We start from the raw sequence: 14,204 nt of genomic DNA on the forward strand, positions 1-14,204 counted from the left end.
CTCTCCGGGTGGGCAGAGGGGGATCTCGGGACCCTGCCTGCACCTGCCCTGCGGTGCTGGGTGCCTCTCCTCCTGCCGCGGGGGCTGGAGCAGGCAGGGGCTGGGGAGCAGCTGTGCAGGGCGTTCAACCCTGCTCCGCGCCCACCACTGCCTGTCTCGGCCATGCTGCTCCTGGCAGTCCCTGCCTGTGCCTCAGCATTGTGAAGCATTTGTGGGTCAGGTGCCTGGGAGCTCTGGTGCATCCCCCCAATACCTCCCAGCAGAGCCTGACCTGCAGACTCTCCTGGGCGGGCGCCTCGAGCCCCCTCCTTGGCACTGGGATGAGCAGGAGGATTCTGCCTGTCCTGGCCTCCCCCGCTGTGGCTGCCCACTGGAGCTCCACTAGCCCCACAGTGAGGCCCCACAGCAGGCATCGAGTCCCAGCCAGTGTGCTCGCATGAGGTCACGCTGGGCCCCAACCTCATGTGAGGCCCACAGCGCTACCTGTGGAATGGGAGCCATCACAGTGCACCCATGGATCCCGCCGCCCCACACTGCGGCAGGGTGAGGACCCTCTGGGGGCAGCCAGGTCAAGGCTGCATTGAGAGGGAGAGAAGTGAGACCACAGAGAATCCTGGAGCTGGGGGAACCCATGGGTGACCTGGCTACCCCACCACCTCCACTGCCCATGGGGCTCTGTGGGTGCGTGCGGGGTGGCAAGGCTGAGCAGGGACCCCTATTCCGGGTGCCTGTGGGGCTGCGAATGCTACCCCACAGCTGTGGGGCTGGGTGAGGGAACCAGGACTGCTGTGACAGCCCCGCTGGGCAGCACGGGGGGACCGACGAGGGGTTTGGGGAGGCTCTGTTGCCCAGGGGTGCTGCTTGGCTGAGCTGCTGGGGGGCAGCCCCCAGCCCTCCATGGGACACACACGGGGGACGCCCTCGGCCATGGGTGGGCGGGGCTCGGACCACAGAAGGCGGGGCTTTGGATCGCGGCGGGGTTTTGCTTTGGGGGCGGGGCTAGCCGCTAGGTGGGCGGGGTTCTGCCCGGAGAGGCGGAGCCATTGTGTGGGGCGGGGCGTGCGTGCTCTTGGTGCCGTGACGCAGCGCCGGGGTGTCCGGCTGACGTGTGCGGCGCAGCTATGGCGCCGCGGCGGCCGGCGGAGCTGTACCGGGCGCCGTTCCCGCTTTACACCGTGCGGCTGCACCCGCGGCGGCCGCTCGCCATCACCGCTGGCGGCGGCGGCGCCGCCAAGACCGGCATCCGCAATGGCGTGGTGCGGCGTAGCGGGAGCACGGGGGGCGGGCGGGAGGACCAGGGGCTGCCGCGGCTGGGCGCGGCGGTGGAGGGGGCAGCGGCCCCGGCGGGTTCGGCGGGGGCCGAGGCCGTGGGGCCGATCCCGGCGTGAGCAGGTCCCCGCCGCGGAGCCTGGGCTGAGGCCTTGCACCGTCCTGCAGCACTTCCTGCAGCTGGAGCAGATCGGCGGGAAGCTCAGCGCCTCCCTGCTGCACTCGCACGACACCGAGACCCGCGCCACCATGACCATGGCGCTGGCCGACGACATCATTGCAGCGGGGCAGGACGCCAGCTGCCACATCCTGCGGTTTAGCCTGCGGGCGCCCGAACCCGCGGCCGGACACAACGGTGAGAGTCCGCTGCTCCCCAGGGAGGCAGGGACAGCGCCTGCTATGGGTGGAGTGGGATGGTCTGTGGGGCGCTCTGGGGATGGGGCAGTGACCTGGACCCTTCCCTGGCCTGCCTCTGGTCTCCCGGGCCTGTGCGGGAGCTGTGTCAGGGCTTTGTGTCGTCTGCCCCGCCACAGGCAGCAGGGAGAAGGGGCCGCGGAAGCGGAAGGGCCCCAGCCCGGTGGGGCAAGATGAGACACAGAATCAGACAAGCGAGGTGACGGTAGAGAGTTTGCACAGCGTCCGCACAGATTTCAGCCCTGATGCCTTGCAGAAAGCTGTAAGGTTCAATGCAGACTGCTCGCTGCTTGTCACCGGTGGTGCTGATGGCTTCCTCCGCCTCTGGGAGGTAGGCGGGGGGAACTGAGGCTGAATATTACCATGCCAGTATTGTTGTGTGCCTGATGGGGAAGGCCTGGCCCCAGCAGTGCTGCATCAGCAGTGCCTATGGGTCTGTAATGCTGCATTTTCCCCCCGCAATTCTGGGGCTGCCATGGGTCCCGGCCTGTGTGACACAGCTCCAGTGCGTGCTCTGCCCTTGCAGTTCCCCAGCATGAAGAAGACACTGGAGTTCAAAGCCCATGATGGGGAGATCGAAGATATTGCACTGAGCCCTGACAACAAGGTGGGCATCAGACGTCTTCCTGGCCCTGTGGGAAGAGCCTTCCTCATACAACTGCACTTTCTGCGTGCAGGTGGTGACAGCAGGAAGGGACTTCCAGTGCTGTGTGTGGCAGCAGGACCAGCTGGTGATGGGGCTGTGCTGGAACGAGAACCTTCCTGGCATCCCTGACAAGGCTTACCGCTACCAGGCCTGCCGGTGAGGGTGGGGAGCTGACAGCAGAGTCCCCCTTGCAGCCCCATGTGAAGGGAATGGGGGTGTCACTGTTGGCCATGGCAACTGATGCATCCTTCACTTTCCCGTGGCAGGTTTGGGGCAGTGGAGGACAATGCTGGGGCACTGCGGCTCTACACTGTTCAGGTGCCCCACAAGCGGGAGCGCCGCCCCCCACCTTGCTACCTTACCAAGTGGGATGGGAAGAGCTTCCTGCCACTGCTCACCCGGCCCTGTGGTACTGAGGTCATCTCCTGCCTCTCCATAAGGTACCTCAGGGCTGGCCAGGCATGGGGTGGGGGTTGTGGCAGCTCCCACTCACTGTCTGACTCCCTGCAGTGACTCAGGTACCTTCCTGGGACTAGGCACGGTAACAGGCTCTGTTGCCATCCACATCGCGTTCTCACTTCAGGTGAGCTGCACAGCAGTGGGGCTTGGTGGGGATGGGTACAGGGGCAGCCACAGCAGCCCCCTCCCTTCCCGGGCTGCACTGTCCTTCCCTGTAGAGGCTGTACTATGTGAAGGAGGCCCATGGTATTGTGGTGACAGACATGGCTTTTGTACCTGAGAGCCGGCATGGACGGGAGCTGCTGGCAGGGAATGAGGCTGCCCTGCTCAGCGTGGCTGTTGACAGCCGCTGCAAGCTGCACCTTCTGCCCAGTCGACGTAGGTGCTGAGGGGGCTGTTGCGGTACTGGGCATATCTTCCAGCCCAGGTGGTGGTCACCTGCCTTCACACTGCTCTGCTCCACAGGCTCCCTCCCTGTCTGGCTGCTGCTGCTGCTGTGTGCCGGGCTCATCGTGGCTGCCATCCTGCTGCTACAACTCGCCTTCCCGGGCTTCCTGTAGACCCCCGGCCCGGGATGGGCCCCTGGGGCTGGGCAGACTCCGCCGGGCCAGGCCCGGCCCACCCCGTACAGACTGTGAAGAGGATGAGGGACCAGCCCCGGCGCTGGCACGCGGGGTGTGAACGGGGGAGCCCGGGGACGGTGCTGGCGGCCATGTGGGGCAAGCCCCGGCAAAGAAGGGTCCCCCTGCCCCACCGCCGTTATTAAAACTGGAAGGCGAAAGCAGTGCTATTGCGTCTGTGCCTGCTGGGAGGAGCGAGGGGGCTCCGCGCAGGGGAGCAGAGGCGCGGCAGGGGCGGTTGCCGAATGCCCTGGCCACCCCCCCGGGGGACAGCTCGGTCCTAGAACAACTGGGCTGCACCGTACCGCGCCGGCCACCGTCTCCCCGCCCCGCGGGCGGGCGCGTGTCACGGCTGCGGCCACTTTTGGTGGTGGCACAGGCGCCGGGTGCCGGTTAACCCCTGCGCTGCAGGCGGTGCGCGGCCGGGCTCACCCCGCGGGTACTGGCGAAGGGTCGGCGGGCGGACGGGTCGGTACGACCGGTGCCGTTGGCGGGGGACGTGTCAGCTACGCGGCCTCAGGCGGGGCGGGCTGCGCCGGGACGTGGGACAGGATCCGGGTGAGGGAGCACCGTGGGGTGTTAGGGGGCTGCACTGTGTGTGCAGCATCTGCTCCTCACGCCGGGACGGGATGCGTGTGTGTGAGCAGTGCAGGCAGTGTACACTGTGCACCGCCCAGCGCTTCCACCCCCCGCCCGGTGCCAGCGCGTCCTCGCCGCGCTGGACTCGGTGGACGCTCCGCGGAGCTCCGTGCCCGTCCCACGGCTGCCGCTCCCTCCCGGCAGGGGAGGGGGGCTGGCGGTACCGGAGGGCTCCGGGATGGGTGGACGGGGCTGTGGCTGTGACCTCCCCCGGGGGCTCTCACCCTGCGCCGCTCACCCGACTGTAGCCTCGGGTTGCTGGATGAGGAATGCGCTGGCGCTGCTGCTGCTGCTGCTGGTCCCGGGGACACGGCCTGCCCCGCAGGGCGGGGGGCACAGGTATGAATGAGGAGGTGTAAGGAGAGGGTTCGTGGGTGAGGAGGACGCACAGGTGAGGTTTGGGTGCACAGGTACAGACAGGATGCACAGTAATGAGTGGTCCTGGGGGTACCCAGTCAAGGACGAGGGTCACTGGGGTTGATACAGGGCTGTGGGGGCCATGGATGGAAGGGATGCTGTGTGAGGATGTTAGGCCAGGCCAGGGCAGGCACTGTGCCCTCCACCCCAGGAACACAGGTAACCCACCCTCTCTCCTGGCCAGGCCTGAGGACCCTGCAGCCATGAGACTGGATCCTGATTTTGGCCTCCTCAGCCCAGAGTTGCCCACATTGCTGTGAGTCCCTACCCTGTGGGAGCCCTACAGGAGCTCCATGGCACTGAGGGCTGTGGATCAGGGAGGGAGTCACCCAGTGGGTGGGGGGCATGGGCAGTACCCAGCTAGCTGTGGGGCAGGGTGATCCTGGGGACAGCTGTAGAATGCAGCAGCCCTGGGGGTGGCCATAGGGCATGCTGTGGAGCAGGGGTCGTATGTGCCTACCTAAAGCCCCACTGTCCCCAGGCTGCTGCAGAGCACATTGCAGAGCCTGGCAATGCTGGAGCAGGATGTGGAGGCCCTGACACGGGAGCAGGGTGAGGCTGTGCAGCAGTAGGTACTGGGGGTCCAATAGGGGCAGGAATGCAGCCCCAGCCCCACCATGACCTGTGCCCCACAGTCCTGCTCTACCTCTTTGTGCTGCATGACCACGACCAAAACGGGCATCTGGATGGGCTGGAGCTGCTGCAGCTGCTGGGCACTGTGTTGGCACAGCGGAATGGCAGGCAGCCATATGTTGATGCGGTACATCCCGTGGGGCTGGCCCCTTGCACCCCACAGCGCCCCGGGGCTGGGCCCTCACCCCGTACCTGTCCCCATAGGTGGCTGTGCTGGTGGATCGAGCCTTGGAGAGGCAGGACATGAGCAGGGATGGGCTCCTCAACCCCCCTGAGCTGCTGCTTGACCCCCCTAAGCGGCTGTTGTCACCTGGCCAAGGGCGGGGAGCCCCAGGGCCACCCCTCCTGCCACATGCTAGGGAACCAGAGATGCTTGGGGGGAACATGGGGGTGAATGGCCCCAGACTCGGGCCAGCAGAGAAGCAGGAAGAGGGGCAGGAAGTCCTTCAGGCTGTAACACCCCAGGCTGAATCCCCCGATGCTGGACTCATAGAGGCGGAGGACACCCCCAGGATTGAAGCTCCTGAGCCCCCGAGGCAGAGGCAGCCCTAGTATGTGGGGACCCCAGGGAGGGGTAGGGAGCAGGGCTGTGGACAGGGCTGCTCCCTGCCCCACCCAGAGCACTTAGCATGGGGGGTCCCCCATCCTGCAGCAGGGCCAGGGTTACACTGTTTGCTCCTGTAACATGCCAGGACAGAGAAATACAGGCATTGCCACCAGTGCTCACCTGGATCAATGTAGAAGAAGGCCATGGGTCAGTGCTGGGGTTTATTGGCAGTGGGGTTGGGGGTGCCGGGTGTGGGGTCAGTGGTGTGGGGCAGGGCATGGGAATGGGTGCTTAGCTTAAACGATGCCATCGAAGCCCTGGATCCCACATTTCCTGCCTGCAATGCGGCAGCCGAAGGTAATGGCATCCTGCAGGGTCTTCCCTGGGGAATGGGAGGGTCAGTCCAGCTAGGCCAGGCCGGGGCAAGCTGAGCTGTGGCCATGGTGACACATGGCCGTGCTGTGGCTGTGCCATGCACTCACCTGCTGAGAGTGCAAAGATGACAGCAGCATTGAAGGTGTCCCCGGCCCCCAATGTGTCCACGAGGGTCTCTGGGGGGAAGGCATCCGAGTGCACCAGCTCCCCACCCGGCCCTATGGCGTCAGCCCCCTCCTCGGCCCAGGCGCAGATCAGTGTGGCACTGGGGGCGGAGGGGTGGGTGTGGGGTGCAGCCATACCCTCCCTGCCCCAACCAGCACCCCTTGACCCCCCGTACCCTGGCTGGACACGGCTGCGCAACCCCTGCAGCGCCTCGGGGGCCGACCGGTACCCAAAGTGCTGGGCCAAATCCTTGCTGATGAACACCTGCAGGAGAGGGGCTGAGGCGGGAGGGATACCCCAGCACCCCCAGGACCCACTGCTCTGCCAGCACCATGACTGCCCCCTCGACTCTGCTCTCCCAGCTACTCTCCTGACCCTGACTATCCCCTCTAGACCCCAACTGCACCCCCAGGCCCCAACTACAACCCACACTGCCATGCCTCTGCACAGACAGTACCACCCCCCTCCCCCGGCACCCCATTGCTCCAAATGCACCTCTTGTCCCCGGCTGCCCCCCATCCCCATCGCGCCCCATACCTACACCCCAACTCTGCCGCCCCTCCCCGACCAGGGCCGGTGGCCACGTTCCCAGCCAATAGCCCTGCCCCGTCCCACCGATAGCCCTGCCCCGCACCACGTCGCCCAGCCTCATCAACAGCAAATGCTCCTCCCGCGGCTTCTCCAGCTCCACCGAGGTGCGGACCCGGTCCTCTGGCGGCCGGGCCCGGTTGTGCTGCTCCACCCGCTGCATCATCACCGCCTGCTCCGCTGCGTTACGGGCCTGCGGGGACGCGCACCGCCTGCTTAGGGCACATCCAGGGTACGTCTGACGGCATCGGGGGGAGTTCCCCCTGACTGGCACCGGGAGGTTCAGCCTAGCCCCGGAGTGTCCAGCCCAGCCCCGGGATGTCCCTCCCTCAACCCTTGGTTCTCCCCTTCTGACCCAGGGATCACCTCCTCAGCCACTGAAGCCCCGGCCCCGGGATGCCCCATGCCCAACCCCAAATGCGCCAGTTCTTCCCAGCCCTAGGCTCACCTCCCAGTGGATCCACTTGTACTGGGAGAGGTCAACCTGCTCGAAGTCGCGGGCTGTCACGTCGGGCAGGTTCCTGCAAGTGGGGGGTCAGGCGGGGGGGGGGACACCAGCAACAGCATGGGATGGCCCCAGATAACCCCTGGCTGGGGCTGAAGGGCTCGGTGCTGCCCAGGGCAGAGTTCCCCATGGGATGGCACCATCCAAGTGAATCATTAATCATTAATGATGGCACAGCGGGACCCTGAGATGGACTCAAAGGGCAGTGTGGTGATGCGAAGCCCATCATCCCCAGCCACCACAGCTCTGCGTGAGTGTGGCCAGCACAATGCTGGGGTAAGGGCTGCATTCACCCTGCAGGCACGGCCATGGCCAAGGAACCACGGCCAAGGAACCACCGCCAATCACGGCAATGGCACAGGGGCAATCACGAGCTGTGGGACGATTGACAGTCATTGCATGTGCAGGATTATGGAGAATCACTTGATCTAGAAGCAGTAGCCCCAGCAGGCACCAGCAGAGCCTCTTCCTGGGGCTGAGCACTGTGTGATCCCAGGGTGCAGGGGAGGCCCCAGGTGCCAGGCCCAGCCTAGTGATGCCTGCCAGGTGATGGGGCCCTTACGTGTCGTAGAGCACGATGGTCCGGGTGCCACTGGCGACACTGACAACGCAGCAGGCGCAGGGCACATCCCCACGGGGCTGCCAGACCACGTGTGTCACATCCACACCCCGGCGCCGGAAATCCGCCACAATGAAACTTGGGGGACAGAGAGCGGGGTGAGGGGCGCCACGCACCCGCAGGCATGCAGGATGGTGCGGGTGCCCCGGCTGGCGCTGGCGATGACAATGGAGGTGGGCAGGCAGCTGGTGGGCTGCGGCACCACATGGCCCACATCCACCCCGTAGCGCCGCAGGTCGGCCAGGACGAAGCTGCCAGCAGGAGAGATGCAGAAGGGCCGGTGGAAGTGTCAGAGTAGGGCCCCGCCAGCGGCCCGGAACCCCCATCCCGCTCCCCACTTACTCAGCAGCGTGCCCAGTGGTCAGCGAGCCCATGAAGGCGCAGGGGGCTCCCAGCAGCGCCAGCACCGTGCAGGAGTTGGAGGCATTCCCACCCCGCTGCCATCGCTGCGACACGCACCTGCAAGGCCGTGGACCGTGGGCACCGGGACAGACCTGAGAGAGACCTCGGCAGCTCCCAGTGGAGCTGCCCCGTCTCGCAGCCCGCCCGCCGGTACCTGATGTCGGAGTCCTCGGCAGGATATGCCTCCACCACGCTGATGATGTCGAGGCACACCAGCCCCACGCACAGGATCCGCTTCTCCCCGCCAGGGACGGGGCCCCGCCGGGCGGCCCCTGCCATCGTCTGAGCCGCGCCGCTCCGCTTCGGCACCGGCACCGGCACCGGCACCGCCGATAGGCCCCGCCCCTTCCACAGACTCCGCCCCTGCGTCGGGCCCTGCCTCCCTACACCACGCCCTTCCAAGCTCTGCCAATCAGACCGATACTCTGTGCCCGGGGAGAGGGAGGGGTTAGGCCACGCCCCCCCCATCCGCACCGCCCGAACCCGCCGCTGACCGTGCGCTGTATCTCTGCGTGTGTTGCCCGCAGGGGTGTGCGGGGCTGCACGTGCTGCGTCTCAGTCTCTCGCGCTGCTTGCACACCGACCCCGAAATGCACACCCCCCTGTGCACCCCCTCCATGCACCCCGGTGCCTGTGCACCCCCCACGTTGAGGTGCTGTGAGGTGACATGCACCACGGTCAGAGTGCAGCCAGAGCTGGACTCTGCCCCCGTCGCCATCCAGCTCTCCCCGGCACGGGGCGCAGGTCAGGGTGCAGTGGGGTGTAGTGAGTGGCAGCAGGCGCGGGCGTGGGTCGGCACGTGCTGGTTAACGTGTTACAGACAGCATGGGGCTGGGAGGGAACGGCGGTCGGTGTGGGGAGCAGGTAGGCACGGGCATGGAGTTGGCAGCAGGGCTGAGCTACAGGGTCTGACAGAGCACTCAGGACAGGTCACCACATCCATGCGCTGTGGCAGAGGCTGTTCCGAGGCCCTTGGCTCCCTTGTGCCAGCAGCACAACCTTTGCCTGGGTCAGACGGCACGTGGCACTTGCTGTGCTGCAGCCAGGAAAGAGCCTGTGGGTGGCTTTTTGGGGATGGGGCACCCATGGGATCCTCCTGTGATGCTGCAGGGGCTGAGAACGTGGCACTATGGGGTCCTGTGTCCCCCACACTTTGCTGTGGCCAGAAGTGCTTTGCTACAGCCAGTGTGTTGTGCCAAGGCCAATAGCACAGGTGGGGATATGTGGGGTCACATGGGGACATGTGGAATTATCTGGAGCTGTGTGGGGCCATGACCCTGCACCCGGGAGGGCATCTCCCTTCTGTTTCCACGCGCCTGCCCTGTGCTGGCTAGGCTGACGCTGAGCTGTCCCTTCATGGGGTGCAGGGATGAACAAGCTGCTGCCGGAGCTGCGGCTGCAGGAGGAGAGGACGTTCCTGCAGAGCATGTTGCAGGAGGGTTCCAAGGAGCCACCTCCTAGCTGGCAAGACAGCTGCACTCTAGCCAATATCCCCAAGGCCTTCACCAGTGGGAATGCCCTCTGTGTGTCCAACAGCCCCATGTTGCCCAGGTAGCCAGCAGGAACCGGGGACTAGGGGATCTGTGTGTCCTCATGACCCCGTGTCCCCAGGGACCTCAGCCTCATCGCGGCAGCGGTGGAGCACAGCCCATTCCTGCGGTGCCTGGGTGAGGGCTATCCTGAGGTTCTGGTCCAGAGCTTCACCCCCATCCAACATGGCCCCAGAGACATAGTTCTGGCTGAGGGTACTGAGGGCACCGTCGTGTACATCGTGGCAGGTGGGAGTGCAGCGCCAGGCCACACGTGCAGGTGTGCTCATGTGTGTGCCTGCCCACGGATGTGAGCTCACCTGCAATGTGCACCTGCTGCAGGAGATGCACGATGTGGGTGCATGTGTGAGGCTGCCTGCTGCAGGGCAGCCTGTGTGTGCATGCATGCATGTGTGCATACATGTGTGCATGCTCTGCCATGTCTCTCCGCAGAAAGGCAGCTCAGTGTGAGCCAGTGTGACTGCCCACTCCGCACATTGAGGCCAGGAAATGTGTTGGGGGAACTGGCCCTGCTGTACCACTGCAGGTGCACGGCCACCATGCAGGGTAAGGACCACCCCAACCACGGGCCCGGGGTACCCACTGCATGGACCCAACACCCTGACCCCCTCCTGTGTCTCAGCACACAGCCCTGTGTGCCTCTGGGCCATTGATTGGCAGTGGTAGCGTGCTGTTGCCACCAGCAACACCACACAGCGCCGGGCTGAGATCCTGGGCTCCCTGTGATTTGAGTTACCTGCAGCACCTGCAGCACTCAGCACTCAAGACCTTTCCCCCAGCAACCAGATTGGGGGGCCTGGACCCTCTGGCCAGCACTGGCCTGCAGAGCCCAGCCACAGCCTTCTCCTCCTCATCATCCGTATCATCATCATCACCTCCATCCCATCTCATCTCCACCCCACTCCCAGTTCCTGGCTTTTCCCAGCTGATACCCAGTTCAGGCATGGTGCAGGCAGAGCTCATGCGGTGCAGGCAGGTCACAGGAAGGGCACAGGCAGACCATGGTCCAGCCCCTCTCCCTGCAGGGTGCCCTGTCTGCAGGATGTCTGACAGCCACCTCTGCATGCTGCTGGATGCCATGGAGGAGGTGGGTGAGCGCTTGAGACAGGGCTCCCTGTGTGGGGCTGGGGAGTGCACCCCAGGGGGCTGCAGCCCTGGGGGCTGGAGCCTGGCTCTACTGGGACAGGCCTTGGGGGGGGGGGGGTTGGGGGCTGCCTGCACCCTGCCTGCTCCTGCCCCATCCCTGCCTGCAGTGCACCTTTGAACCCAGCCATGTCATTATCCATGGGGGAGATGAGGGGGAAAACTTTTACATCATCCTGAAGGGAGAGGAGACTGCAGCACCCATGGCACTGGGATCCCCAGGGCAGGAGCAGTGCCTGCCACGCTAACCCTACTCAGGCCATTTGCATGTCCTATGCTGCAGGTGCAGGTGAGCCAGCATGAGGCCAGGTAGGAGGAGCTGATCTGTGTCCTGGGCCCTGGCAAGCACTTTGGGGAGCTCACCCTGTTGCAGTAGGTGCCCAGCACCCCCTGCCCCAGTGCACCCCCAAGCACCCCTGTGCAGCCGAGTGTCCCAGCCAGCCTGGGCACAACCCCCCCATGCACCCCCCATGCACTCCCTATAACCTGTCTCCCCATGCACTCCTAAATCCCTTTCTCTGCACAGAGGTAGCCCCCAGACAGCCTTGTGCCAAGTAAAGGGACATGTCACCTGCGTCACCCTGGCCAAGGAGTGGGTGTTCCCATGTTCTCCCCCTACCTGTCCCCCTCCAGCCCAGCCCTGCCCCACTGACAACTCTTCTGCCCTACAGAGACTTCCTGGAACTCAGCTCCTTCTGCCCCATGCAGCCGTGAGTGTTCCCATGGGGGGGGCCCAAATAGGAAGACCCCATATGGGTGGGAGGTCGGTGGTGATGGATGCCGGGCGGCACTGCTCCCCCTGAGGGTTCCCACCATGGAGCACCCGGAGGTGGCTCTATATCGGTCCCACAGGGGGCTGGGTCCCCACTGCCCCCTCTGCACCCATCCCAGGTGGCCATGGGGTCCACAGTTGGGGGGTTCTGGTTAGGGGACTGAGCTGGGTTGGACCCCCAGCCTCCTGGCTCCTTATTTCCCAGGAATGCAGCTGAGGCAGAACTGCTGGGCCTGGAGGATCCTGCGAGGTGAGTGGAATGGGATGGGGTAGGAGGGGATGGGGATGAGGGTCTTTGGAGATGGAAGCGGGATGGAATGAGGTGAGATGGAATTGCGGGCCAAGCCATCCTGCCCTGTAACCAGGCACTCTGTCCTCAGGGCATTGACATTGGTCGGCAGTGGAGGTGGCAGACAGCAGTCCCTGAGCTGGAGGTCTTGGAGGTCCAGCTTTGGGTTCTGAGTGCTGCCACATCCCCATGGCCCATCCTGGTGCCATAGTGGTCTCTGGGGTCCAGCCCAGTGCTGAGGGGCCCCCAAGGTCTATCCCGGTGCTGTCCCTGGGGAGCAGGGGAGTTCTGAGCCCTGCAAGGTTGGGAGTCAGCAGTCCCATGGGGCTGCTGCAAGTCCTGCAGGGCCATGGTCCCCACTCACAGGAGCTGTGGGTCCCCAAGCCTGCAGCAGCCCCCATTGCCAGCACGGCTGGAGGACCTGCAGGCTGTGTGCTATGAGGAGGGGCCATGGCAGGGCCAGTGCGTTGTCCTGAGCACCGGTGGCTTTGGCAGAGCTGAGCTGGTGCGAGCTGGACCCTGCATTCCCCTGGCTCCCGCTTGTGCCTGTCCCAGTGCTCATCACTGCCCATGCTCAGGTGCGGTGCCAGGAGCAGCTCTGCACTGAAGTGGATCTGCAAGAACTGGGTGGTGTGGACGCGGCAGCAGGAGTGTGTGCACACAGAGTGGTGGGTGCTGGCCACCAGAAGCAACCCCTTCGTTGTGGGGTAAGCACAGGCACTATGGGCACAGTGTGGTGCAGCCACCGGCTGTGCCAACATCCCACTGACCCTTCTCTGCAGCAGGTTTTTCGGCACCTTCCAGGACAGGCAGTGCATCTACCTGCTGCTGGAGTTCTGCCAGGGCAGTGAGCTGTGGACCAAGCTGTGCGAGGTGTATGGTGCTGGGCATTAGGCTGTGCCATGGTGCTGTGCCACATTGTGCCTTGCAACCGCCAGTCCCTGCTGTGCAGGTGCTGCTTGGAGGAGCCATTGGCTGTGTTCTGCTGAGCCTGTGTGGTTGAGGGCCTTGAGTACCTGCATTGATGTGGCATTGTCTATCTTGACCTGAAGCCTGAGAACCTCATGCTGGACCAGCGTGGCTATGTGAAGCTGGTACTAGGGAGGGCGTCCCAGTGGTGAAGTGGAGTTGATGGGTCTGTACAAGTGACAGTGCTGGTGCCCTCAGGTTGACTTTGGGTTTGCCAAGGAGCTGCATCAGGGGGAGAAGAGCTTCTCCTTCTGCGGGACCCCTGAGTACCTGGTGCCCAAAGTGCTGTGCCAAGAGGGCCATGACATCGCCATCGACTTCTGGATGTTGGGTGCCCTCACCTTAGAGCTGCTGGTGGGCAGGTGAGGCCAGCGTGGCAGAGGGGGGCTGACTGAGACCCCATGTAAGGGCCCACCTGCACCCCCCGTCCTGCCCCCAGACCTCTGTTCCACAGCACGGACCCCTGGTAGAGCTACAGCCACATCTTGGATGGCATCTTTTCTTTCCCGGCATTCCTCAGTAAGGCCGGCTGTTCAATCTTTGGCAAGCTCTGCAGGTGTGGGGGCACCCAGCATGGGACTGGTGAGGGCAGGGGCCACTGGAATGCTGTGGGGTGCCCCAAGTGCAGTGCTGCACCCAATGTGTGTGTGGGGGCCACCTAAGGATATCACTGAGCCCCAATGGGCAATGGAGGGGGGTGTCCCCGGATGTGTCATTGCACCCTGGTGTGCAAAGTGGTGCCCTGGATACAAGGGGTGCATCCCCCAGCTCTGCACCCCTCCATCCTCTTGCAGGCACCATCAGAGGCCGTGCCTGGGGAACACAGCCAGTGGCATCTGTGGCATCAAGATGTATAGGTAAGGGGGTGCAGGGGATTGAGGGCCCCCCCCATGGCTCCTCCATCACCCTTACCCCCCAGATGTCTTGGGGCCCTGAGGTGGCAGAAGCTTTTGCTGCAGCAGCTGGAGGCGCCCACCCTGCAGCTCATCCAGGAAGTGAGCTGGGGGCCAGGAGTCACTGCTGGAGAGGGGACAGGAGGGGCTGGCTGTGACCCCATGTCCCCCCACCATAGACCCCCCTATGCCAACTTTAAGGGCTTCTCAGTCAACTGGATGCCAGCGGAGGACGAATTCTTGGGCTGGGATGAGGATTTCTGATGGCAGTGAGACCCATGGGCCCAGGG

The 14,204-nt window shown here is 64.7% G+C and overlaps 2 protein-coding genes and 1 pseudogene across 4 annotated transcripts; 2 read left to right on the forward strand and 1 right to left on the reverse strand.

Moving 5' to 3' along the window:
• The first annotated feature begins 1,087 nt into the window (after nt 1-1,087).
• On the forward strand, nt 1,088-3,572 carry PREB (prolactin regulatory element binding). 2 transcript variants are annotated; one of them, XM_080615249.1, is made up of 9 exons: nt 1,088-1,256; nt 1,438-1,624; nt 1,803-2,014; nt 2,210-2,290; nt 2,361-2,485; nt 2,596-2,769; nt 2,840-2,912; nt 3,007-3,166; nt 3,254-3,572. In XM_080615249.1, the coding sequence occupies exons 1-9, from the start codon at nt 1,122-1,124 to the stop codon at nt 3,346-3,348; spliced, it is 1,242 nt and encodes a 413-aa protein (XP_080471375.1). In that variant the 5' UTR covers nt 1,088-1,121; the 3' UTR covers nt 3,349-3,572. The 2 variants fall into 2 exon arrangements, with proteins under 2 accessions (XP_080471375.1, XP_080471376.1); XM_080615250.1 differs by lacking the exons at nt 2,840-2,912; nt 3,007-3,166.
• Nucleotides 3,573-5,940: 2,368 nt separating this feature from the next.
• Nucleotides 5,941-8,597, reverse strand: KHK (ketohexokinase; the record flags this gene model as incomplete). Its single annotated transcript, XM_080615297.1, has 8 exons — nt 8,453-8,597; nt 8,239-8,355; nt 7,840-7,974; nt 7,221-7,293; nt 6,819-6,965; nt 6,360-6,448; nt 6,127-6,284; nt 5,941-6,026 (listed from the first exon to the last, which is right to left on the reverse strand). Exons 1-8 carry the CDS (start codon nt 8,575-8,577, stop codon nt 5,941-5,943), a joined length of 930 nt encoding a protein of 309 aa, XP_080471423.1. The 5' UTR covers nt 8,578-8,597.
• A 291-nt stretch (nt 8,598-8,888) lies between these two features.
• On the forward strand, nt 8,889-14,178 carry LOC308220170 (cGMP-dependent protein kinase 1-like; annotated as a pseudogene). The gene is made up of 16 exons: nt 8,889-9,042; nt 9,666-9,849; nt 9,910-10,076; nt 10,281-10,394; nt 10,774-10,935; nt 11,102-11,197; nt 11,625-11,701; nt 11,969-12,013; nt 12,419-12,557; nt 12,631-12,759; nt 12,838-12,927; nt 13,005-13,146; nt 13,220-13,383; nt 13,461-13,577; nt 13,816-13,878; nt 13,941-14,178. The product of its transcript is annotated as a cGMP-dependent protein kinase 1-like (transcript).
• Nucleotides 14,179-14,204: the final 26 nt, after the last annotated feature.

Source organism: Psittacula echo, assembly GCF_963264785.1.
Source record: "Psittacula echo genome assembly, chromosome: 4".
Taxonomy (NCBI): domain Eukaryota; kingdom Metazoa; phylum Chordata; class Aves; order Psittaciformes; family Psittacidae; genus Psittacula; species Psittacula echo.